Below are 26,982 nucleotides of genomic sequence, written 5' to 3'. Positions count from 1 at the left end.
GTGTGGTGTGGCTCTCAGAAGTCTCCAGAACAGATCCAACACCTCACTGGAGGCTGGGGGAAGTAGCAGAGGGGACGTGAGCAGAGGTACCTTGAGGGGAAGCCAGAGACCCTCAACTAGTCATGGCAGCGGCTTTCTTTTGGACACTGTCGGGTTCGGGTGCCCAGGAACAACAGGGATATACCAAGAATATAGCAGGGGCTGGTCAGTAGAAGATGGGGTGTTTGTGTGTGAGGTCCTGAGTGCAGTTGCCGGCACTGGGGGGGAAATCGGAGTTCACAGGAAGATAATAAACCTCAAAGAGAGACAAGTGGGGCCAGCAAGATGGTTCAGTGGGTGAAGGTGCCTGCCAGCAAGGCTGAGGACCTGAGTTCAATCCCTGGGACCCACAGTGTGGAAGAAGAGAAATGACTCCTCGTTTATGCTGTGGCATACGCGTGTACACACCACACACACACACACACACACACACACACACGCACGCACACGCACACACACATGCACACACACACACTCATATTTCAAAGTCAAACAAGAGGCATGTGTTTGCTCGTATGTAATATTAAGAGACAGCACGGGAACACCGAGCCCTAGAGAACAAAGCAGAATTTCTAAAGAAGGCTCTAGGAGATTATGAAATTAAATACCAAGATAAAAATTGTGTATGGGTACATACATACTTGGGGGAATGTCCCAAACTCTCATTAGGTCCAGAAGGGTGTCAAGACCCATGAAGAGTATCCAGACTGAAGAACTCTTCAGTGTAGACTGAAGGGGCAGCTGACAGGGTGTGTGGCCACGTCTGCTGATGTCCGGCCTTCAGCCTCATGGGGCTCCGCTGACTGCTGGTTCTTCACCTGGTTTTGGAATTTCTTGCTTCTTACCTCACCACACACACTCTCGTTCACACACCCCTCCCCTTTCCTCTCTGGGAGAGTGTCCCGAAGTGTGGCCCCCTCACTGATCTTCTTCCATGTAGTGAGGCTCCCTAGGGCGTCTCATTCCTTCCTTCCATTTCTCTCCTACCCCCGTGAGGTAGATATTTGTGAGCCTGACCCTTGAACTCTTCGTCACTGGGTCAGGTCATCTCGTGCTGCGTGCTCTTTTCAGGTGTCCTGCTTTGTTCCTGTTGTTCAAATCCACACGTGTCCCCATGTGTGTGACGTTGGAGAAGCTGTTGCAGTTTTTAATCTGCAGAATGCACAGGGCAGCACACCTTGCTGGCCGGATTGAGTATGCACATGGAGCTGGCCTGCAGGAGGCGCTCTAGCCACTGCACTGCTCCTGTGTCATCCCCTCACCAAAGCTCAGCCCCAGAGCCTGGAGCTGCTCAGGGGTAAAGCGCTTGCTGTGCAAGCAGGGGGTCCTGAGTTCTGTTCCCAGCACCCACATGAAAACTAGGCACGGAGGTGTGCATCTGTGACTGTAGTTCTGCGGGGTGGCCATAGAGGTGGACAGGTGCCAAGAGTGTGCCAGCTGTGCAGTCTAACAGCTGTGAGAGACCTACAAAACAGTGGGGTGTGATGGCAGGCAGATCTCTGTGAGAGTTCAAGGCCAGCCTGGTCTACATGGCAGAGTTCCAGGCCAGTCAGTTACTCTGTCTTTAAGATAAACAACCATAAATAAGTAAAAAAGATAGAGTGCAATTAGAAGAAAATGCCCGAGTTTGACCTCTGACCTTCACATACATATACATGGATATGTACTCCTCCACCCCCCAATCAACTTGATAAGTCCCTTGCTGGGTTACCTTGACAATTACTTGTGCAAGCCTTGTTTGGCTTTTTTGGTTTTTAGTTTGTAAGGTGGCAGCAGCAAACCACTTGCTTCAAGTTATTGGGAGAATTTCCTGAAGTCGAGCCAGAAGCTTGGTGTACGTAACAAGTGCAGAGATGGAGGGGTATGGAGGGCTGCTGTGATGGGTTCTGTTTTTCCATGGGTTTATTTTGAAGCCTGAAGAAGTTGGGAAGTGAGCAGGGGTGGGAGGGCTGGCTGGAGGTGAGAAAGCCAACACATGCTGAGGGTTTATTTCTGCCCTGACAGATTGGGGAGAAAGTCTGTGGTGTCTACAGCAGCTGTAGGTTCACTCTGCAGTTTTCAGAGTGCAGTGACTGCAAGTCTGTGATGTTGTTGGTTTGTTTTTCTTCTTTATTCTTCTGGGGGCTAGCCACCAATTCCCACATAATTCACACAGAGGCTTATTCTTAATTACAAATGCTAGGCCTTAGCTTGGCTTGTTTCTAGCCAGCTTTCCTCAACTTAACTGATCCTATCTACCTTTTGCCTCTGGGCTTTTCCTGTTCTCTGTCTTCTGTAAATCTTACTCTGTGGCTTGCTGTGTAGCTGGGTGGCTGGCCCCTGGAGTCCTCCTCCTCCTCTGGCTCCTTCTCTCCTCCTGGATTTTTCCTTCTATATATTCTGTCTGCTAGCCCCACCTTTTCTCCTGCCTTGTCGTTGGCCATTCAGTTCTTCATTAGACCATCAGCTGTTCTAGACAGACACGGTAACAAAGCTTCACAGAGTTAAATGCAGCATGAACAAAAGTAACAACCTTGAAATCATACTCTGCAGCAGTGTGATGTAAGTAGAGAGCCTGTCCTTATTCCTGCTGCCGGGCCCCTTCCCAGGCTTCCCGCATGCCCATGCACATGACCCCTCTGCTGCTTTAGATCCAGTTGTTCCTGACTGGGGCTGGACAGTGATGCTTTGCCTGCTAGGAATGCAGACTCTCATTACCCAGGGTGCTGGAGCACTTGCATGTAGGATTGTGTATTTCCAACAAGTTCCCAGCTCATGGGCCACACCGAGTAGAAGGGTTCTAGAGTATTCTCAAGCTGGTTCTTTAGATGGTTCTGTGTGCCCCCATTCAAGGAGTAGAAGATTAAGGATGCTGTTTGGCATCTCCAGGGAAGCTGCTTTAAGATAAGCAGCTTAATGTAAATATGGCAAAGGTTTTGTGTTATGTTGTAACCTGTTAAATCCACCAACCAGTGTTCAAAACTCTGAGGTACAATCTGAGAACATGGTATTGTAGAAAGTGGCTAAATGGCAGGCTGACTTGGAGTAGTGGGAGGGAGAAGAGATGCTTTTCTGGGGGGAGAGGGATTTGAGACAGGATTTCTCCGTGCAACTTTGGAGCCCGTCCTGTAACTCGCTCACTGTAGCCCAGGCTGGCCTCGAACTCACAGAGTTCCACCTGCCTCTGCCTCCCGAGTGCTGAGATTAAAGGCATGTGCCACCTCCACCCAGCTGAAGAGATGCTTTTTGAGGGTTGCATGTCAGTGCATTGGCAGCTTATCATTTGGCATTTAGGAAACTCTTTTAAGCAGCAGTAGATTCATCATCACAGTGCTGGTGAAAGTTCATGAGTCCTTCACTAAGATAGAGGAAAATGGACATCGGATTCATAGTGAACATGGAGTCAAATCTGCTACCTGTGGCAGAATATCTATGCTATGATGCTCCAAAGTGCAGACACAAAACATCTTTCTCAGCACTGTCTACACAATTTCAAAAATGTCCCCAGAAAACCTCACTTACTTCTTAGCTCCCACGATCCTGGTGCTCCTCTGTGGCTTAAAGGCTGTGGGTCCCGGGGTCTAGCAAATCACAAGCACACGAGTGAGTGCCAGGGACCTCTGAACCTCATCCACAAAGAGATGACTCCCCCTTGTGCCTAGACGGGAAGCTCTCACGGGCAACTCCTTCAAATGGAAGGAAGGTGGGTGACACTTCCTAGGAAACGTGTGCCATGCTATATTTCCACAGTGTGAAGGCGGGCTGACAATACCGGGGCTTTCATTTTTGCCCATTCTCAAAGCCCTATCCTAGAGGAAGGATCGAAAACGGAGACAGAAAAAAAATAAGAAAAGGTACGGGAGGCACTGGGGATGCTGGAGGAAGATAACTAATTACGATCTACCGAGGAACTGAGTCCGAGGACACGGGGAACAGGCAGAACTAAAAATGGGGGGGAAACGGGGGGCAAGTGGCTCTGATATAAAAGGGTGGGGCCTACGATGGGCTCTGATGAAACCAACTCCGAGTTCGGGACAAAAGCAAGGGCCCTGGTGTTCGCGGCTCGACAGTTCTATCGCTAAAGTATAATGGTCACACCAAGAAACTCACGGCGGTGACTGCACCGAGTCTGGAAGACATCACTCCCCCTCCATGCCTAACAATTTCACCCAAGGGCTCTGGCCAGACCAACGCCACTTCCGCTCTCCTCGCCTCTCCCGGATGTGGTCTCGGCGGCGACTAGTCCTGTTCTGAACATCTACTTCCGCCTAGCAGATTCAGAGGGGGCTGCAGCGGGGAAAGTCACGTGACGACGCCGGTTCTGATGCTTTTGAGACCCCGCCCCCATGGCGACAGGAGGTTTAGGGAGGCCATGGGGCCAGAGGGTTGGAGCAAGTGGGCGGAGTCTGAAGGTTTAAGTAAGGGGTCCTCCTGAACCCCAACCCTTGAGTTCCCGCAGTTTGCACACCTACTCCCACCCACCCCACAAGTGATCTTAGGGATGCAAAGAGTTCGATTATTGCCCCTTTATTGATCTTAAATTACAGACCCATTCTCAGTCCCCTCCAGAAAGCTCTTTGATTGCTGAGGGTGCAGGCAGTGGCTGAGCAGAAAGGGCGGCTAGGTGAAGATGTGCAGGCTGTAATTAACAGGGGCAGGTCTCTCCTTATCTACTAACTTCGTGTCTCCACACTTGTCCAGCTTCTGGATTATTTTTTGGTGTGGTCCCTAGGAGGCATAAGTCCCTAGGAGTTTATAAGTCTTGAAGTCTTTATAGACAGGCTATGTCTGGGCTTCTCCTTACCCCTGAGCCTCTCCTTGGTACTGTGATGGGGTCCCTCATTGTGACCTTGCCGGCTCCTCTCAGAATAACTGTGTCTGATCTCAAAGGGACTGTAGTGAGTTCTCTCAGGATGACTGCGGTGGAGTCTGGAAGAAGATCTGTATAGCCTGGACTCTGAGGGAAGGTGGTGGACTCTCCCAGAAGAATTATGCCTTTTCCTGCCAGAGGGACTGAAAGGGGTTCTCTCAGAGAGACTACCATGGCTCCTTTCTGAAGGACTGCACCGTGTCCTCTGGAGGGGACTGAGATGGCACCTTTTTGAGGGACTGTGTCCCCTTCTCTCTCGTCCTCTTCTCTCTCGAGGACTAAGAGACCTCCTAGAGGGACTCCGAGGGCGTCTCCCAGGATTGGGTCGGCTCCTCCCTGAGGGACTGCGACCTACCCCCTTAAAGAGACTGTAAAGGCTCCAGTCAGAGATACTTTGAAGGGTTCTCACAGAGGGACTACTATCCTGTCTCTGGGAGGGACTGCAATGTCTCCTCTCAGAGAGATGTCTAAGCATTCTGTCAGAGGGACTGCTGTGCCTTCTCTGAGAAGGACTGCGGTATCTCCTCTCAGAGAGACTTTCCTGAATTCTCTCCAAAAGGATGCGATTGGTCCTTTCAAAAGGCTTATTACAGAGGTCCCTCTCCCTGAAGAAGCCATGTTGTTCTTCCTTGGGTGTGTGTGTCTCTTTAAAGTGGCTCTGCAGGGATCTCTTCAAATGGGAGTCAGGTTCTATTCTCTCTTGGGCCTGACATTTGGCTCCTACTTGAGAACAGTTCTTAAACTCCAGACAGGAGATTTCATCGCCATAGTTGTTCTTTGCTCTGCCGTTGACATTTTGAACTATACTCAAAGGTTGGATGACTGAGGTAACTTGGAAAGTGGCATCTCTTTCAGAAGCCATGGTCTCCAATTGCAAAGGTCTGGGTTGGAGAGAGCTCACTTGTTTTGGCTGTTGAGTTTGTCTACATTGGTCACCTGTTCCCTGCAATCTGTCCTCTTGCTTAGGGTTCACACCTGCTGACTTTTGGTGGGCAACTGGTGTGCTGGCTCCTTTGCCATCCCCTGCTAAACAATACTTACTGGGTTTTTGTTTGGGGTGCAAGTATTGGGTTGACCACAAATTGTCTGGCCTTGTCCTGTCCGCAGGCTTCTGTCCAGTATAAGCCACAATTCTATGTGCTATTTGGAATGCCTGCCTTAGGCCCTGGAAAAGCAGATGGTAGAACTTGGGCTGAGAGGATTTCTTAGCTTGTGTCTTCGAAGAAGCAGTGCTTGTTTGAACGGTTTCAACACTCTTGCTTCTTGATGGACACATGATTCTAAAAGGACTCTCTTCTGGGGTTCCACTATTTTTGTTGAGCTTTGTTTTTTGTGTTTTACGTCCCTTGATGGTTTCCTTCATTGGATATTTTAAGCCAAAGGTCTTTTTGAGGCTTGATTTCGACCATTTTTCTTCCTGATTACTTTCAAAGCCACTCTCGGATACAGAGTGAACCTGACAGAACTCACGGTGCTCAAAGTCTTCGGTGTCTGTCTTGCCGACCACACCATGGCTTCCCCATTGCTTTTTTCTGATGAGCACTTGTACAGAAGCTGGAGCCTGGGGAGATCGGGCCTGGAAATGTCTTGGCGTGGTTGGACTCTTGGAAGCTGGACGATAGATTTTAGCTTTCCTTCGTGATGGTGATGTAGTGCTCTTCCATGCATCTGCTCTTTTTCTTCCACGATGCTTTGAGACTTGAGGTCTTTTCCCAGTTCTCAGTCTAAAGCCAAGATGCAGGCGAATCTTACCATGGCCTTCAGGGGTGCTTAAGAGGTGGATCTGTGGGTAGATGAGAAGATATGGACCAAAAGCAGACTGTAACTTATGACAGCAATTAATTCCTGAACATCGGCCACACTGCAAGCAGATGGGATATTTCAGGACAAGACCTGATGAGAAAGGAGGAGGGACATTGTGGGGCACTTGACTCTCTAAGAGTTTTGCTGCTATTTTGAGCTGTAGATCTTTTAGCAGATGGAGCTGTTCTGAGATATCCCTCTTGGCCTGGGAAAGACAACTTGCTTTGAGGGAGTGGTGAGAGTCAGAAGGCCTTGTCTGTGATTCACTCTGTGAGTCTTTACTCTGATCACTGGAAACAGCGTCTTCCCTATTGTAAAGTATCTTGAGAGAAGACTCCGGCTTCATTAAGGCAGGAAACTGGGCCCTTGTACACGAGACAGACACGTTCTGAGTGACTTCCTGGAATATATCACTGAGTTTTGAGTTTGTTTTCTTTATTCCCAATCGAGTACCGGAGTATTGCTGTATTATGGAAGATGTGGATCCACGTGTCCACATCTTTAAGGGCATTCTTTTCTCATGACCATGGCATAAAATATGTCTCTGAATATAGTTTTTGACCACTGAAGTCTGTGAAATCGTCCTAAGACCCCTCTCTAGTGGGCTCTGGGAAAATGCCATCAGTTCAGCTGGAACCCCAAATAAATTCTGAGTAAATTGACAGATATCCATCGTGGCTCCTTCTGTTAAAAACGGCTGAGAACAAAGTTTCCTTTCCATAGTGGTTCCCAGGACATTTCCCAACATCAGCATATTGGAGAGATACTTCCTAGGGAGTCGCTGCCTACAGACATGACTTTCCCAGACATTCTGTTGTCTACCCAGGAAAGAACGGATAGAATTTCTTCGAGCCCCTAATCCTGCCTGAAACTCCGAGGGTAGTAATCTCAGTGGATATGGAGAATAGCTCTGGAATGAATTCTCAAATTCTTCCATTTGCTTCTTTTCAGTTGCTTCCTTGGATAGGACATCCACTTCCCAGATGTCAGGATATAGGGATCCCACAGTGTTCCCAATATCAGAGGGAAGAACCAAGGGAAGGGCTGATGGACGGAACATAATAGTGTCTGTATAGGACTCTGGAGATGGCAAAATACTAACAGCCAAGTTCTTCATAGCCAAGGCTCTTGATACCTCCGGCATTCCAGAACCCTGAAGGGGTCCTAACTCAGTTGTTTTGACACAACTTGAAATAAGTGGGATTGAAGGGCTGGGTATGAAACTAGAGAAGTAATTCTGTGCTTGTAACTTTTCTGATGTTATCATTTCTGAGTCTCTATCCTCACACACCCGTCTTTGATTCAAATCTTCAATTTCCATTACTTTAGGAGATTCTGTTCTGATCCCTAGAGAATTTTCAGCCTGAAGCCTTTGCTCATGAGTTAATACTGGAGGTTCCTCAAGTGGAGATGTTTGCTGTAAGATTAATTCTGCAAAATTCTCTTGAATATTTGCCCTTGGAGTTTGTTCCGTAGGTTTTATCATGTCTTGAAGATGTGGTCTTGGGAGTAAATTTAAACCATCCATTACTTTAATGCTAGATTTTGTGGCAGCTCCTATTGGTTCCATAGCCTGAGGATTTGGTCCTGGAGCCAGCTCTTCAGATTTTACAATCAGAAGCAGTGGCTTGGGAACCAATATAGTCTTTATAACTTGAAAGCCTGACAACTGTATTGTTTCTAAAATTTGATGTGTTGGTGCTGAGACTAATTTCTTGGATTGAACATTTTGTAACCAAAGGCTTGAAGCAAATTCTGACATTATCACATCGTGCAGTTTGGGAGTCAAATCAGCATGTTTTGACCCTTGAGAGGCTGGCTCCGGTATCATCACAGACTCTATAACTTGAAATGGCGGTCCAGGGATAACTTCCACAGATTCAGAAACCTTGGGGAGAGCAGCTGACTGAGAAACATGATGCCGTGTCTTTGTGGATTCTGTCACTTGACCTAGCTGCTTTGGACTGATTGTTATAAAGTTTATCATTTGATCCAGTGATTCAATTGGAGTTATGTTTAAAGTTCCCATGCTTGCACCCTGGGCCTTTGTTAGCCTACTTGCTACCTCCCCTGGTTGCCATGACTCAAAAGTGAGCTCCTCACAGTCTGTATCTTCCACAACTTGACTGGTTTGCTGGGTTGACAACTCTAAGAATTCTTCTATTTGCAGCCATGGCTTAGAGGTCAAACTTACAGATTCAGGAATCTGAGGTCCATGCCCTGGTGTTATCCCTGAAACAGAATCTGGAACGTGATACGATGGCCTTGGTGGTGATGCTACAGATTGTTCCCTTTGGGCTCTTTTCCCAGAGCTCACCACCACAGGTCCTAAGTCTTGAGGACACGGCCTTGGAGATTTTTCTACATGTCCAGTCTCTCTATTTACTGGCTTTGAAGGCACACTAAGATATTCTTTCCATGGTCTTACCTCACAAGTTAGCATCCTTACTTCTGCAACATGATTCTTGAGGTCAAGAACACTATCTTGTGTTTGTGGCCGTGAAGTCAGTTCCATGGGTTTTACATTGTGTTGATGAGGCTCTTGCAATACCTCCATAGGCTTATCTTGAAACAGCATCCCTGGTGCAAAAGTCCTGGGACTCTCCCCTTGCTTCTTTGGTTCACGTTCTAAGCCCATGGCATTTATATCTTGCACACGTGCATCACGGGCCAACCCCACAGTTATCAAATCCTGAATTCTTGAACCTGGGATCAACTTCACAGATTTCATACCATCTGACTGGGAACTGCTTGGGGATATCACTGTAGATTTTATCCTCTCTAGACATTGTCCTAGAGTTAAAACTGCAGATTTCCTGTCTTCTAACTGTGGTCCTGAAGGTGGTAACTCGGATTTTAAACCTTTCAAGGTAGAGCACGGAGGCAGCTCCTCATGTTCCTTATCTCCTGCTTGTATCCCCGGGGACAGCTTAGATATGATTTTCCCCAGCTCTGACTTTGACCTCAACTCCATAGATTTGATGCCTTCCAAATGTGGCCCTGGAGTTAACTCTTCTTGCTTTGAGGCTGTGATCTTCTCTACTGGTTTTATATGTCCCAAATGCTGTCTGTGGATCAATGTAGAAGATTCTACACCTTGTGCCTGTGCTCTTCTGATCAACCCAGAATGATCTGCACCTGCTAAGTGTTTCTCAGGAGTCAATTTCTTTGATTCTGCATTTGGTATCTGTGGTTCAGATGCTAGTTGATAAGACATTTTGCCTTCAAAGTTTGGTACTAGATTCCTTGTGACATATTTTATATCTTTAAAGGGTGGCTCTTGTACTATTAACTCTGGCTTCATCCCTTGCCTTTCTGGCTGTGGGGTCAACTCAAACATTTTTACACACTCTAATTGTGGCCCTGAGTTTAACTTGGAAGTCTTCACACCTTGAGGTTGAGTTCCTGGAATTGCGTACAAAAATTGGACATCTTGCAGCCATGGCCCTGAGTTAAAACTCACCTGCCTTGTATCTTGTAGGCCTGGAGTCACCTTTGCTGATTTGGGATCATGTATCCCTAACTCTGGAGCCATAGGACTCATACCATGAGACAATGATCCTGGGGTTTGCTCCCCAAATTTGACTCTCTGATATTTCCTCCTAGAAGCCAACTCAGAAAATTTGGTATCTTGGTGCCACAGTCCTGGATTGACCGGCTTAGCTATCACTCTTGGATGTTGCAGTTCAGAGGCTGGGATTGGGCGTTTCATGCTGCAAAACTCTGATAGTTCCGGAGGCAACACAAGCTTCTTATCTTCAACCTGTGTCTCTTGGCTTAATGGCAAAAATGATTCTGGCATCAATGTCTGAGGCTTCCTGTCTTGAAGCTGAACTCCTGGCATGAACTGTACACATTTGAAACCTTGGTGCTTGGCCTCTGGGATTGCATCAGAGAATCTCACATGATGCAAGCATGGTCTTATGTTTATGTCTACCGGCTTCCCAGGTTGTGGTTGTGGTTGTGGCTGTGGTTCTGGAAGCTTTGGCCCCAGGATAAAATCTGATGATCTGGTTTCTGGCCCCAGAGAACATGGTATTTCATCATCAGATTTCACACCATAATGTGGGGGGCCTGAGATGAAATTTACTGGGTTTTCCCCTTGAAGAAGTAGTCCTTGATATAACATTGGAAACTGGACACTTTGCAATTTGGGCCCTGGAATCAACTTCGATTTGACACTTAGCTGCTGTGGGCCTAGATTTAAATCCACAGATTTCACATTTGGGGACTGTGTCCCTTCAATCCGTTCCTTCAGTGATAAACTTTGTAGTCGTGGCTCTGGTTTTGTCTTTTCAGGATCTACCTCTCCTGCAGATGAAGGTTGTATTACATTTACAGAGTTCTCATTTTGCAACTGTGATTCTCTATCCATTTGCCTAGACTTTACTTCCTGGAGCTGTGGCCTTGGGATCACATCTTTAATATGTGGTTTGGGTTCTGTACTTAGTACTGCAGGTTCTACAACTTGTACAGTTGGTTCGGTGATTACTTCTGCAGACTTCAAATTTTGGGCAAAAGATTCTGATTTCTCACCTTGCACTCCTGGTTCTACACTAAACTCCAGAGATCTCACTTCTGAATATAGGTCTATGATGGTTCCCTGGGTATCATCAGCTTTAGAGAATGTCAACCTGAAGGTCTCTGTGTCTTCATCTTCTGGTTTCAGAGTTCTTTCCGATGGGTTAGTAACTTCTGCACACGGGTCTAGAGTCACCTGAACAAACTTCACATCTGGGGGCTGTGTCTCTGGGGCCATCACTCCTGAGGTCATAGTTTGCACTTCTGAATCTAGTAGAAAATCCAGAGTATCTTTAACTGCACTTCCTGTTTCTGAAGTCTCTTCCATCTCTTTTACAACTTGGGTCCCAGGTTCAAGAGTCTCTTGGAGTGGTGGTGAGCTCATCTCCACAGATTCTGAGGTCTGGCTCAATGGTGCTGGACTCATCCCTAATGATGATTGTGGCAACGGAGCAGATTCTTCCACCTGCCGGCAAGGGTCAGAGGTCACCCTTGCTTCTGAGGCTGGATGCTGTAGGGTCGGTCCTTCAGGTTCTAGGAAATGATAACTTGGTTTGGGGGTCTCTTCTAAAGATTTTGTTGCATAAAATTGTGTGCTTGGGATCAGTTCACCAACTTCCATACTCTCCACCTGTGCCTCAGGAAGTAGACTCCTACCTTCTACAAATGGAGTCTTTGTATCCTCAAGCAATGGTACAGGGGCTATCTTATCAGAGCCAGTGATTTGTGAACATGGTTCTGGGGCCAAGTTCACAGATTTTATATCTTCAAGTGATGGTCTTGGAGTCAACTCCACCATTTTTATATCTCCTTGTATCTCCTGTGATAGGGCTAAAAGAGCTTCTTCCATACCTTGAGACTGAGAATCGGAAATCAAATGCACTGATACATTACTGTGCAACTGTGGACATGGAGTCAGCTCAGCAGACTTTTTATTTTGGAGTTGTGGTTCAACTGTCAGCTGGCCAGATTTCACATCTTGAAACTGAGACTCAGGGGCCGATGGCACAGATGTCTCACTTTGCAGTTGTGGTATAGGGGTTAATTCCTCATATTGCATATTCTGCTGATGCAGTTCTTGGGCCAAATCTATACATACCACTGTTGAGGTTGGTGGTCCATATTTTTCCATTTCTGGGACTAATTCTGTGGTTATGTCCATAGATTTCATACTTTGCAATATTGGATCTGGGGTTAGGTGCTCAGATTTTACACTCTGTAGTTCTGGGGGTAAGTCCACTGAATCCCTAACCTTAGACTGTGGGATTGTGCTCCCCCCCAAATATTCCATTTCCTGAAGCAGTGGTATGACTGGCCCTACTTCAGCTTCTGGAACTTGATGCTTTTGGCCTCTTCCTATAGGTACTGCACTTTGATCTGGTGGTGCTGGGATTGTTCTCGTGGATTCCATTATTTGATGGTGTGACTGTGGTATCTCCATAGGATCCTTCACTTGTGGCCAGTTCAACCCCATAGTTTCTGTCATGTTGTGACTTTGCCTTGGGCTCACCTCTGAACAGCTTAAGTCTTGGTGCCATGGGGCGAACTCCGAAGGGTCTTTGACCTGATGAGACAGTCCTGGAGTCAGTGACACACACTCTGTGCCTCGAGATTGTGGCATAGTCCCCACGGAGTCTCGAACTTGACCCTGTAACCCAGAAGGCAATTCCAGAGCCTCTTCGATTTGAGGCTCTACAATTTGTAGTGGTGTGATCATTTCTGTGGGAGATGCCTGGACTAGTGGGGTCACCTTTAGAGCATGCAGGGACTGACCTGACGGTAGTAGGTCATCAGTCATTCCTGATGGTTCCAGGACTTTAGATGGTGGCTGTGGAGGTATGCTTCTAGATTCTACAGTTCCTACTGGGACAGTAGTAGTTGGAACATCTGGTTGAGCTGACACTGGGGTCAAATTTTCAGCTGGAGGCTGTGAGCCTTGGATCAAAGCCCTAGATTTAGTAATGTGTGGCTGTCCTAGTGGAATCATCTGCATGAAATCCATGGCTTGTTTTGCCACTGGAGATACTTTTGTATCTTCAGTGGCTTCAGGCAGTGCACTTGAGCTAATTTCCATTGCATTTTCATGTACTGGACTGGGAGTAATCCTGATGTGTTTTGTGGCTTGATTCTGTGACCCCAAGGTCATGGTCAGTGTTCCCATGTCTTTATGCTGAGGCTGTGGAATCATTTCCACAGCTTCCACAACCGTCTGCTGTGGCCCTCGACTCATACTTCCTGGTCTTTTGGCTTGATAGTTATGCAGTGTATCTGTCTTCACTGATTCCATGACTTGGTATTGTGGCTTTGGGGCTATTCCTAATGGTTCTATGCCATGTGGACTTAATTTGTCAATCATCCCCATGGAATCTGTGACGTGAAACAATGCCACAGGAGTTACCTTCATGTCATCTGTGACTTGACTCAGTCTTGAGGCCATGCTCTTTAATCCCGTGGTTTGATCCTGATGATGGGTTACTTCTATCGGTTCAATTACTTCATTCAATGGCTGAGGAGTTATACTCACTGTTTCTGCTTGATTTGGTGGCTGTGGGGAAAACCCCACAGAGTCTATCACCACCGACTGTGGTTCTGGGTTTATTCCCATTAAGTCCATAACCTGAAGCAAGGCCAGTGGTGTGACCTTTATGACATCAGTGGCTGAAGGTGGTATCTTGGGTGTCAGCTCCACATTAGTTAGTTGTGCCTTTTGTGTCTGTACCCTTTTTTCTGGCAGACCTATCACCCTCTGCTCTATATTCAGCTCTAACACATGCTTTGAATCCTTTTTCACTAAAGCTTGTTCTTCCTGAATTATGTTAACCTCTAAATTTCTGGGAGATGGAGTGCCTGGTGATATAACTAAAGGATTATATCTAAGTTCTTGGCGGTCATCATGGGGTTGTGACTCCCTGTTTGAGGGAAATGGCTGTGAAATGATTGCTTCCATCCTATGGACTTCAGAATTCACCCCAATGTTCATGTGGAGATGAAATGATGGAGGATCTGGAGATGTGTTGGTATTTTGCTCAGCACTCTGAGGAATGAGTGTAGGTAACTGAGTTTCCGGGAGCTCTTCTTCAGGGACTCCTTGTACATCCATCAAATGATTGAGTATGTTCCAGGATTTCTTCACGGGCAGAGGCACCACTTCTTGCTGCAAAGTAGAAACCTTCTGAGACATATGTCCTTCCAGTTCTCCTCTGATCAAAGGAGAGAGCTGGAGTGGAGCCCATACCAGGGGTCCTGGACTCTCATCCAAATCAGAATCTGACCCATGATTTGATTGAAAATGAGTCTCTCCCTTATCTTTTGTTTTCTCTTGCTCACAAGGATCTAAGGATTCTAAAATAGAGCTAATGAAGGAATTTTGAGCTTGTAAGGGAGGAAGAAGTGTCAAATTCGGAGAAAGAGCTGATTTCTCAGGATCTGTCAGCCGAGAAGTAGGCAGGGCTGTGCCAGGGCTCCTGGGCATAGATGGTTCCTTCTGGGAGGAAACAGGTCCACTATCGCTCTGCAATTGCCAAGCTGTTCCTTCATGAAACATTGGAAGATAAGACAGGCTCGAGCTGTTGTTGGATGATGCAGAGGACATGCTGTAGTCAGTAGAAGGCTTTCCCTTTTTACAGTAACAGCTGGGTGGGACAGCCTCCTGAACCACAACATCAGAGACGGAGGAAGAAGTCACATCTCGGGATTCTGAAACATTCAGCTCCATAAGCGTTGATCTGAGAAACAAAGAGAAATGTTTTCATTTTCTTTGGAATCAGTAGGGAAATTAGAGAGAAGGAAGGGAGCGGCTATTTCAAACCTAAAATATTTCTGGTCTAAGGGAGAAATGAGGGAAAAGAGGGGTTGCATTTACAAACATCAATCATTTATGTAAAGAATTCCTCCACCAAGAGCAGAGGAGACGAGTCCATCAGTAGCGTACATGCTATACCAATAGAGAAGCTGAGTTCCCTCCCTAGAGCCCACAGGAAAAGAAAAGAACACAGTGCCCCAGTGCCGGGCAAGCAGAGACAAGTAGATGCCCTGGGCCTCACTGGACAGGCAAAGCTAATCAGTGAGTCCCAGGGAGTGACTCTACCTCACAACCCAAGCTGGATGACTCCCAGAAATGACACCCAAGTTTTACACAACACACACACACACACACACACACACACACACACACACACACACACACACACACACACCTGTGCTTGGCTTGGCCTGAGTTTGAGCCCTAAGACTCACATGTTGGAAGGAGAGAACTGACTCCTGTGGCTTGTCCTCTGACTGCCACATACATGATGTGGCCCTCATGCACAAAAATACAACTGAATTTTTTATATATATACATATACATATACATATACATACATACATGTATATATATTTACACAGTGAGGCCTAGAGAAATAGCTCAGCAGTTAAGAGCAGTGACTGAGTGACTGCTCTTCCAGGGGACCCAAGTTTGAATCCCAACACCCACATGGTAGGCCACAAACATCTGTAACTCCAGTACTGGGGGATCTTATACCCTCTTCTGCTCTCTGTGGGCACCAAGCATGCACGTGGTGCACATACTTACAGATAAAACATAAAATAAATAAAGCTCACAAAATAGTTCTCCACTGCTCCTCAAACTAACTTTTTCCTTTACCTCCTTCCTTTACTCTTTCTTCTCTCTCCCCCCCTCTCTGTCCCCTGCCTAGTAACTCTGTTTCCTGACCTTGCATTATCCAGATGTTGGAAGATCTGTCGCAGACTCCTGTCTATTGACCAGAATACATATTCCTGGGTCCAGTTGGTAGGAAGTCCTGAAATACTGGACACAGCAGAGGATGTCAGTGGGATTGAAGTGACATTACAGGAGGAATAGAAGGATAATTTAGGAGGGAGGCAGTTGGTCTCAGAGTAAATCAAGTCAGAGTGCCAGGTGTTTTACGTAGAGCATTCACAATGAAGATGGTGTCATGGGTAGGAATTTTATTCCTGTGGTGAGCCCCAATGAATATAATGTTTGGGGGACAGGGTTTGTTTCAGCTTACAACACCCAGGTCATTCTCCATTGCTGAGGGAAGTCAGGGTAGGAACTCAGGGCAAGATGGATTCAAGAGGCAGGAGCTGATGCAGAGGCCATGGAGCTGCTTACTGGCTTGCTTTCATGGTTTGTTCACCCTGCCTTCTTTTACCCCCTGAGACCACTAGCTCATGCGTGGTTACCCACAGTGAGCTGGACCTACCCACATCAATCATCAATTAAGAAAATCCAGCCGGGTATGGTGGCTCATGTCTTTAATCCCAGCACTCGGGAGGCAGAGACAGGTGGATCTCTGAGTTCAAGGCCAGCCTGGTCTACAGAGTGAGGTCCAGGACAGCCAGGGGAAAATGTACTTGCCCACAAGGCAATCTGGGGGGGGGGGGGGAGCAATTAAGGTTCCCTCTTCCAAAATGATGGCAGCTTGTATCAAGTTGACAGGAAACTAGTCAGCACGGGTATCTGTCACAGGACAGTCTGTAGACAGGCTCTGCTTACCGTGTCAGATCAGCTGCACTGACGTTCATCTCTGTTTCTTCCAACTGTGAAACTGTAACAGGAGCAAAGAAACTGTTAGCATAGTGACTGCTGACATCATCTAACAGAACCCCCTTCATTTAACAATTAGGGGAGCAAAGATGAAGTCACATCCATCGTGAAGCTGAGGAGTGTACACAGCACACCTATCGAGGTTTGTTTTGCTTCTAAAGCATACTATCCTGTCTTCGCCATGTCCTAGAAGTGACCCATGAGAAGCCCGGAATGGGAACACAGCACTGGGGGACACAGAGATCCTGATACATCTTCCCCTTCAAAGATGGCCATCCCACATCCACATCCGTGGTAGAGGAGTAAAGGTAATGGACCTCCTGCACCAAACTCTGGTTCATCTTTGTCCATTCTCCTCTCCCATATTTTGGGCTCTACATGAAGATGTAGGGACAGAGAAGCCCGAGGAAAGGAAACAATGGAGGATGGAGCTGTTTGACTGACTTTGGAAGGAAAGATGTCAGAGAGATGGGCGTACTCTCCAGGCACACCCTCTTTTTCAACTTTCTTCCCCTTCAAGTGGAAAGAGTCCTAAAGCAGGTCCACAGTTGATCAGTCATCAGCCTTGAGCTGACCCATAAGGATAGAACCCTTCTGACCTGTGAGTTTCCGGATCTGTTTTAGAGATGTGTTTTGTTGCCCAGGAGCCTAGAGAAACACACAAAGAGAAACCCAGTCAGGTTTACGTTCTGGTTTGGGGATTTTATTGACAACACATCTCATCTTACATAGGGGATAGTGATATATTTTATCAGTTGTCATCTGCAACCATATCATTAGTTACCATCTCATTTATTTCTTTGTGAACAATGGATTAAATATCCTAAGGGACCAGCAAGATGGCTCTGTGGGCACAGGTGTTTGACACCAATTCTGATGACTTGAGTCCCATCTCTGGAGCCCTCATAGTAAAAGGAGAAAAGCATTTGCACAAGTTATGCTCACCTCCACGTGCATGCCATCTGTCCATGCATGCACCCACATGCAAATTAGTAAGTGTTTAAACAAACCTAAGTCCTAGATTATTGTGTGTAGACCTGAGACTCTAGAGGTAAATATGAGTCCTGTGCTCTAGAGACTTGCATTAGTAAGGAAAACAGCCAAGTAAACAGGTAGGATGCCATGTGGGAGCCAGCAAAATGGCTCAGTGGCTGAAGGCATCTGTTGCCAAGCGTTGGCAACCTATGTTCAATCCCTGTGGCCAGTATGGCAGATGAAAAGAACTGACTTGTTTAAAATAACCCTGGACTTGAATTATAACCTATTTTTATGCTCAAGTGTATTATTTCTCCTGCAGTTGTACATAAAATGGCTTTACATTAAAAAAAAGGGACAAATACTATAGAATTGTATTACATGAAATATATAGAATATACAAATTCATAGAAACAGAAAGATTAGACGCTATCTCAAGATGGAGAAGAAAGGAATATAGAGCAATGATTTCCTAAGTACAGAACCTCTGTTTTGTGTGATGGAAAAGTCCCACAATGGACATTAGTATCAGGACATAATATCATGAATATAATAAATCAATACAATTAATATAATTAATGAATATCATAAATACAGTTATTGAATCAATACTGCGAATGTAATCAATGAATACCACAAATGTAATTAATATCGTGAGTGTAATTAATGAATACCATGAATATAGATAAATAAACAAATAAATAATAAGAAAGGTCTGCTAGTCACCAAAAGTAACCACAAAAAGAAGTGTAAGGGAGCAATTTACTGGACCAAAAATTAAGACATACCATAAAACAAGTTCATAAGAACAGGAGCAGGCAGGTGGGATTTAAAAACAAAAAAGTTCTGAAATAATCAGGAGTCAGAGGCAGAAGGATTTCTCTGTGTCAATAGTGAGTTCCAAGACAGCCAGGGCTATATAGAGAAACCTGTCTCAAAACAAACAAAAAACCCAAAGCCCAGCTCTGAAATAAATTCACTTACATATGTCAGCTTAATTGAAGAGAGCTCCACATAGTGACAAGAAATGATTCCATAGCTGTGATAAGTGATGTCAACTTGCCAAAATCTAGAATCTTGTGGACCTGTGCCTCCGAGCATGCCCATGGGGAACCGTCTTGATAACCATACCTGGGGCGCCACTGTGGTGGCGCCATTCTCTTACTGGGATCCTAGACTGTGTCAGTGGGGAAAGAGAAGTGAGCTACAGTTTGGACTCATCACTCCTCTCTGCTTCTTTACTGCAGATGCAACGTTGACTCGCTAGCCTAAGCCCCTGCAGCTGTGACCTCCTCTACCACGATGGACCAATGGACCATAACCTTGGGTGATGGTGAGCTGAAGTGAGCCCCCCCCCCCCTTTAAGGCTCTTTTGTTAGGGCATTCTGTCACAGCGACAGAATAGAAACTAAGACAGTGGAAAACAGTGAGAAAAATAAAAGTGGATCATTTCTCAATACAGGATTCAGAGATGGGCTCTAAGTGGGTTGAGAATTCAAATGTTGAGGGGCTGGAGAGACGATTCAACCGCTAAGAGCACTGGCTACACTTACAGAGGACCCAGGTTCGGTTCCCAGCACCCGCATGGTGGCTTATAACTTTAACTCCAGTGTCAGAGGATCTGATCTCTTATGACCCCTGGAAGTACCAGGCAACATGTGGTGCGCATGTACACTTACTTGCAGGCAAAATCCTCATATACATAAAATACAAAAAATCTCTATTTTTATAAGAGAATTCAAGTGTGGAAAGTAATGTGAATTTTTGGTTTGTGCATGTACACGTAGGTACACAAGTGTGCAGAGGTGTGCCTGCTTATGTGGCATGTGCACGTGGAGGTCAGAGGTTAGCCTCAGGCATCATTCCTCAGGTGCCACCCACCTTGACTTTTGAGACACGGTCTCTCATTGGCCTGGAGCTTGTCAAGATCTGAACTATCTGGACAGGGATCCCCAAGAATACGCCTGTCTCTACCCCCACCCCAGTGCTGGTGTTACAAGTGTGTGCCACTGAGCACAGATCTCTTACACAATTCTAGGGATGGAAGTCAGGACCTCACGCTTGCAAAGCAAGTACTTTACTGACTGACGGATCTCCTCATCCCTAAAAACTGCTTCGAAGCAGTCTGTTCTTTGACTTAATAACTAGAAACTCGTGAAAACTGAGAAGCACTGATATGTAAGTTTTAGGACAGCAGAAGCCGAAGAACAGCTGAATTAAGTAGATTCAAAAATGCTGAAAACAAGCCGGGCGTTGGTGGCGCACGCCTTTAGTCCCAGCACTCGGGAGGCAGAGCCGGGCGGATCTCTGTGAGTTCGAGGCCAGCCTGGTCTCCAAAGCGAGTTCCAGGAACGGCACAAAACTGCACAGAGAAACCCTGTCTCGAAAATCCAAAAAAAAAAAAAAAAATGCTGAAAACAGAAGAGGAAGATTCTTGATACTTGGCCCCGAATAAAAGAGTTACCATATCTGCATGAGCAGTAGGGAAAGAGCTGCCGTGTTCTTAGAAATACAGGGCACGAGAAAACAACAGCATAAATTCTTGAATGTGCTATAAGAAAACAAATGCCTATCTAGACTTGTACTTAGTGGAACTACTCAAAAATGTAAGATAGAGTGGAAAAATTTGTCAATAAACATAAACGCAGTACACCTACTGGGCTGGCCTGAACTTACAGAATGATGATGAATCTGAGTGTTTGGAATTTATCCAAAGAATGTATAGAGGTTAATGTGACAGAGACACATGCCCATCAGCATTTCCTTCAGCACTATAAATAATAACTGAGTTATGGAACCAAGCTATGTGTCCAACAATGGAGGAGTGGATGTTAAATGTGTGTGTCTACACAATGGACTTTTTCTGTCACCAAGAACAAGGTTACATAGTTTTCTCAGGAAAAGGGATGCAACTGGAACTCCTATAAAGCAGCTAAGCCAGCCTCAGAAAGACCAACATCAAATGATTGTTCTCCTTTGTGGGTCCTAATTTCATAGAGTACATAACCTCACAGATGTAAACATGCCATGAAAATAGAAATGACTGGAAGAGTTAAGGACACTGTGGGGAGACAGTGAAGGAGAGTGGGGAGGGAGGGGACTGTGTGCAGTGTAACAGTACCAGATACAGTAGATACACACAGTGAAATGATGTTTAAATAATGCAGGACCGTTTCAACATAGCACAGTGGTCAACACACTATTCCGTACTAATAACACAAAGTGGGGGTTGCCATGGTCATAGAGGTGGTGCAGAAAAACCAAACATGTACTCATGTGGTTTGTTTGCTTTTTAAGACACTCAGTAAAGTAGAAATGCCTGGGAAATTCCCCGACATACATTGGGTCCAATGTTATCCCCCAACTTGATATGTTGAAATCCTAACCCCCAAGGTAATGTATTAGTAGATGGGGTGTTTGGGAGGTGGCTATGTCATGAGATGGAAAAACTACAAAACACTGTTGTAGAGAGTAAATAGTAAATAACACATCCTTTGTTCATGATCAGAAGGTTTGATGGTAAAATGGCATTACCAACACAATCTATAGATTCTTTGGAGATGCTGTGTTTGGGCTTGGGACAATGACATTAACTCTTACTCAAGTTTGTCTATGAATTTCAGAGGAGCTATGAGAGCCTATTTCTTAACCTTAGTATATCCTCCTTTGGAGAGTGTGTTTGTTTCTGTGTGTGTGTGTGTGTGTGTGTGAGATAAAGAACAATCTGGTCTTTGTTCCAGATTCTGGTACAGAACTCCAAAAACCCTTGCAATTCCATGAGTATTGAGGGCATCTCTTACATTAATGAGATGGATATTCAGATTTGCTTCTATTTTTCATTGAGGAAGATGGAACAATCACCATTCTAAAATCTAATTCAGACCTGACCAATCAATATATTTATGCATAGATGTATAAATCCCAAACAAAATATCAGCAAACTGAATCTAATGAATCTAATTAAAGTATTGGGACCAACATTACAAATGAGTTATACGTATCCTAGGAATTCACACCTGGTTTATTATCTTACATTCTCATGCAACTCAGTACATTGAATGAACAAGAAAAAATATATGACCATCTAAATAGAGGCAGGAAATATACTTAATATTTAGCACCCAGTATAAAGAGATTTAATTGAAAATTTTAGATTTTTTTAAATTAACACCAATCCTTGCTAAAACTTTTTTAACTTGGGAAAGAATATATGAAAAACCACAGAAAACATTATACATAACTGGTGAATTACTGAAAAATGTCCTTGACTTAATAAAGAGGCAGATGCCCACAACACATTGCTACTGAATATTGTACCTGAAGTCATAATCATAAATGAAGGCAAGGAGAACCAAGATATAAGGTTGGAAAAGAGGCAATAAAACTTGTTATTTACACATGGTATAATTTAGAGAATATTCCTACAGGAGAATAAAGTCAAAGTGATACACTTAGGGTTCTCTAAGCAGCTCATTATGGAAAGATCTGTTGTATTCTTGGGTTTCGGCATCATTTGTATAAAATGGTATTTACAAGGAGTGGTGGTAGTGCACATCTTTAATCCCAGCATTTGGGAGGCATAGGCAAGTGGTTCTCTGTGAGTTCAAGGCCAGCCTTGTCTGCAAAGTGAATTCCAGGGCAGCCAGGGCTACACAGGAAAACCCTATTTCGAAAAACAAAAACATAAAAAAGAAATTATAATATTATACCAGGTCTGTGGATGTAGTTCAGTGGTGGACTGCTTGCAGAGAGCACAAGACTCTGGATTTGATCCTTAGCAATAAAATAAATAGATAGATATAGATGATAGATAGATAGATAGATAGATAGATAGATAGATAGATAGATAGATAGATAGATAGATGATAGATAGAGATGATGATAATGATAGATAAAAGTAAAATGCCATGCCAAATCACACATTATGTGCCTCATGATGATTATCATTACCTATGAACTACGTCAACTCTTCCTACCAGAAAACAAATTCTGATAAATCTTAGAACCAACTTTCTCATGGTTCTAATTCATGTTGAGCTGCTGAAATAGAATACTTGTGATCAGCTCATTTATGAATGAGAGGTTTAGTTGGCTTCATGGTTCTGGATGTCTAAGAGCCTAGTGCTAGCATGTCCTTCCCTTCACGTGAGGATGTCTAAGATCCTAGTGCTAGCATGTCCTTCCCTTCACATGAGGTCTTTGCGTAGCTTCAACTCACAGCAGACAGAGGCAGAGGAGCAAGTGGATGTGTGTGGAAGACAAAAGGGGTCCTGACTCCTGTGGCAGCAAACCCAGTCCTCAGAGAGTGAGGAGCCATGCCTGTGAGACCTTACTCAGTCTAGAAAGAATGGCATTAAACCCGCTTGAAGGTCGCACTTTCCAACCCTGCTCCCCTGGCAAATGCATTTCTACAGGAGTTCTGGATAAATCTCAACTCACTCACATGAAGTACCAGAGGCAGCAGTGTGTGAACTGACAACATGGAGGGGGCATTATAATTTTTCCTAATTTCAGAATATTTTAGACATGTGTACAATCAAATATAATCATACCCACCCCTCCCCACTCCAACTTCCCCCATACATACCCCACAACATATCCACCTCCCAACCTCATGCTTTTCTCTTTTATAACCCACTAAGTCCAATTACTGTTGCCTATATGTGTATGGCTGCACAGCATGGGTATTTGATCAACAAAATGTTGATTGTGAAATCTAGAGAAATGACCCTTTTATCCAATACATGGATGAAACTAATAAAAGAAAAGAGAGACTCTGTAGATTAGAATACAGAAACATATTGTTCAATCTCAACATTCAATATTGAGTTGGGCTAAATAATAATTTATGCCATTAAATAACTGCGTGACTATTGGAATTTAAATGCTGGTGGGTATGTGAGGTATTAAGGAATTATTCCAATTTTATTGTTACATTTTTAGGTGTAATAATGATACTGTGATTAACCTGTTTTTCTTTTCTTCTTTTTTTTCTTTGTTGAGAGGGGCATTAGCTCAAAATATACATACTAAAACATTTACCATGAAATTATTTCTGATTTGCTTCAAAATGATTGAGTGACTGGTCTATGAAGATTCATCAGACCACCTTTAATTTTTTCTCTTATACTAAGGATTGAATGTAGTGCCTTGTTCAGACTCGGCTCGTTTACCAATTCTTTGTGCCTTTGATTTGCCTGAAATTATCCTTAATAAAAATCAAGGAAAGTCGGGTCGTGGTGGCGCATGCCTTTAATCCCAGGACTTGGGAGACAGAGGCAGGTGGGTCTCTGTGAGTTCAAGGCCAGCCTGGGCTACAGAGTGAGTTCCAGGAAAAGCACAAAACTACACAGAGAAACCCCATCTCAAAAAACAAGAAACAAGGAAAAAAATGGACCCGAGATAAAGCTCAGTGGTAGAGTGCTTTGCCTAGCATGAGCAATGACCTGAATTTGATCCTTACATACACACACCTAACACACACACACACACACACACACACACACACACACACACACACACTGCACAAATGACTTGAATAGGCAGTTTACAAGAGAGAATTTCCAAATGGCTAATAAACCTGAGACGTTGCTCAGAGTTTAGTTATGGGGGTTGCACACGAAATCACAATGCAATACCACACACTCACTGGAATCACTAAAATAAGAGGTGGATGTGCCAAGTCTGGGCAAGATGGCAGGATGTGGGGGAGCCAGTCACTCATGGTCTGCTCACATGATCGAAAACTCAGAAGAGGCATGACCTACTAACGTTAAACACGTGTACCATGAACTCAAACAATTCTCCTCCTCCTGGAAATAAAAATCCCACAGCAAAGTACCACTTGATTTTCTTTGTCTCGTCATATAATTATAAATCTTTCTTTATAAAACAAACTCACTCTCCTGTCTGCCTCCCATCCCGTGATGGACAATATCCACAGCACCCTTACCACATTCTTTTCCCCAAAGTTATGTCATCTGAATGTCTCACTTCAGCTCGAGCTCCTACACATCACTTTCTCAGTATCTAGTACCTTCTGCCTCAGTGTCTATTTGATAATAGATCCCAAAGCTACCGTTACTACTACGTCCTTCTTTTCTTCTTCTCCTCCTCCTCTTCCTTCTTCTCCTTCTCCTTCTCTTCCTCCTCCTCCTTCTTTCTTCTTTCTTCTTCCCTCTTCCTCCTCTTCTTGTTTTTTTTTTGAGACAGACTCTCCCTGTGTACTCCTGGCTGTCCTGGAGCACACTGTGTAGACCAGGCTGACCTCGAACTCAGAGAAACTCCTGCAACATGCCCATCCTAAGGCTTCTTGAAATGAATTAAGAGAAAGGCAAGGTGGGCAGTGGTGGCTCATGCCCTCAATCCCAGCACTTGGGAGGCAGAGGCAGACAGATCTCTGTGAGTTCAAAGCCAGCTTAGTATACAGAGTGAGTCAGGAGAGCCAGGGATACACAGAGGAACCTTGTCTCAGAAAACCAAAACAAGGAAGGAAAAATAAAAGAGGAAGCCATCTATCAATGCTGTCTCAACCCCCCTCTCCCCCACATCCAGTTCTTCCTACGGCCCAGAGGATGGGCATTTAGACAAACCTATAGGGTTTCAGGATGGAGAGAGTGAGTATCCAGAGAGAGTGGCTATCACATACCTCTGTCTTGGCTGCCACCTTTGTCTGGCTCTGATACCTAGAAAACAACACCCATATTCCACAAACCAAGAAACCAAGTAGCATAAGGCTGAGATGTGTCGGCAGTGGGAAAACGAGCCCCCATATTAGAGACATTTCTCAAGCCTATGCCCCCTCCACTACAGAGTTTCTGTCTCTAGACTGAGATTTCATGACATCACAATAGGCAGTGCCAGGTAAAGCAGTGCACACTCAGGTCCCAGCTGATGCCCTTCCCTGTGGCTGACCTTGCTCTGAGCTCTAATAGCCAAAGCTCAGGGGAGAATCCATCTATGAATCTTCTAGGGTCCAGCTAGACAAACTCGTCACTAAGGAAGGAGTGGCGAGGTAAAGTTTCAAAGGTCTTCCAAAATGACTTGTTCTGACTCACATTTTCTTTGGAGCCGGTCACTGTCATAAATTGGGATTGGGTCTATGGCCATAAATTTCAATCTGTAGGTTAGAACACAGAGTCAAGTGGAATCTAAGAGAGTTGGGATAGTTGAAGTGGGAACTCTCAGGGACTTTGAGGCACCTGGTTTTCTAAGTTCACAGGTCTCCATATTTCCTAGTTGCTGTTGACCTGACACACATCACACTAAGCAGTGGCCTTAGAGGATCTACAATCTCACTGCCAAGTTTAGAGTAGTCGTGTATCACCACACCATCTTATCAAGTCAACACAGTGCAAACAATATTGATATGATCAATTCATGTGATCAAAATTATTCTTTTCATATAGGAACACTAAAGAACCACTGACTGGTAGGCACCATTTCAGAAGACCAAGTCTTTTCCCCCCACAGTATTTTCTGTCTATAGGGGCAGTACAATTAATATTCTTGGGAAGCCCACTAAAAAAGAAATAGTTAAATAAATACGGTGTGCGTGCTTCGTGAAGCACTATGCAATTTCTACAAGGGTTTTAATTATAAAGAGCTCTGGCTTGTACATTGAGCACATGCTATGTGGCAGGTGTTAGCTGTAGACCAGCCTGGAGTCCTGGTGAAGAATTAGGAACGAGATATCCCTTCGGTTTCCTAAAACATTTATGTGCACTTTAACACGAACCTTTCAAGATTTGTTTTTATTACTATTTTAAATGATGTGAATGTGTGTATGAGTGCAGTGCCACAGTGAGGGTGCTAGAGGTGATCTGCAGTTAACAGATGTTTGTGAACCACACAACATGGGTGCTGGGTACTGAACTCAGTACCTCACCAGTGTGCTGCTTCCAGCCCTCACAAGGACCTTTATAGGCCCTGTCATTTAAATATGATGTCAGTGTGTCCCTTAAGGGTTCGTGGGGTGAAATTTCATCCCATGGTGAACCATCAGGAGAATAGGAATTTAATTCAACTACAATGTTTATCATTTTATTTATTTCATATTTTCGAGGCAGGTCTCATGTAGCCCAGTCTGGCCTTAAATTTGCTAGGTAGCCAAAGCTGGTCTTGATCTTCTGAATCCTATTGCCTCCATCCATCAACCAAATGCTGGGAGAGCACGTGAGCAACACTAGCCCGACTTCAACTACTGTGTTTAAAAGTGGGGCCT

General features: G+C 44.8%; 3 protein-coding genes across 6 annotated transcripts in view; 2 read left to right on the top strand and 1 right to left on the bottom strand.

The window, feature by feature from the left end:
* Window positions 1-26,982, top strand: part of LOC143270188 (putative Polycomb group protein ASXL2) — a 287,604-nt gene that overhangs the window by 91,123 nt on the left and 169,499 nt on the right. For 3 of the 4 annotated variants that reach the window (XM_076559143.1, XM_076559145.1, XM_076559146.1), the window contains exon 8: window positions 19-7,355. The exons of the other annotated variant lie outside the window; for it this stretch is intronic. In XM_076559143.1, the coding sequence (XP_076415258.1) occupies window positions 19-340 (322 nt within the window). In that variant the 3' untranslated portion in view covers window positions 341-7,355. Of the gene's footprint in view, window positions 1-18; window positions 7,356-26,982 lie in introns of those variants that run through there. 4 annotated transcript variants of the gene reach the window in all.
* On the bottom strand, window positions 4,530-17,020 carry LOC143270180 (uncharacterized). The gene is made up of 3 exons (XM_076559122.1): window positions 16,734-17,020; window positions 15,927-16,022; window positions 4,530-14,937 (listed from the first exon to the last, which is right to left on the bottom strand). Exons 1-3 carry the CDS (start codon window positions 16,850-16,852, stop codon window positions 4,764-4,766), a joined length of 10,389 nt encoding a protein of 3,462 aa, XP_076415237.1. The 5' UTR covers window positions 16,853-17,020; the 3' UTR covers window positions 4,530-4,763.
* The window catches only part of LOC143270181 (uncharacterized), a 69,795-nt gene continuing 59,763 nt past the window's right edge, over window positions 16,951-26,982 (top strand). The window contains exons 1-2 of the mRNA XM_076559124.1: window positions 16,951-17,092; window positions 19,007-19,092. The gene's annotated coding sequence lies outside the window, so the exon portion shown is untranslated. The remainder of the gene's footprint in view (window positions 17,093-19,006; window positions 19,093-26,982) is intronic.

Source organism: Peromyscus maniculatus, chromosome 22, assembly GCF_049852395.1.
Source record: "Peromyscus maniculatus bairdii isolate BWxNUB_F1_BW_parent chromosome 22, HU_Pman_BW_mat_3.1, whole genome shotgun sequence".
Lineage (NCBI taxonomy): Eukaryota > Metazoa > Chordata > Mammalia > Rodentia > Cricetidae > Peromyscus > Peromyscus maniculatus.
Note: the sequence above shows the minus strand (reverse complement) of the source record. Positions and strands in the feature narration are given on the sequence as shown.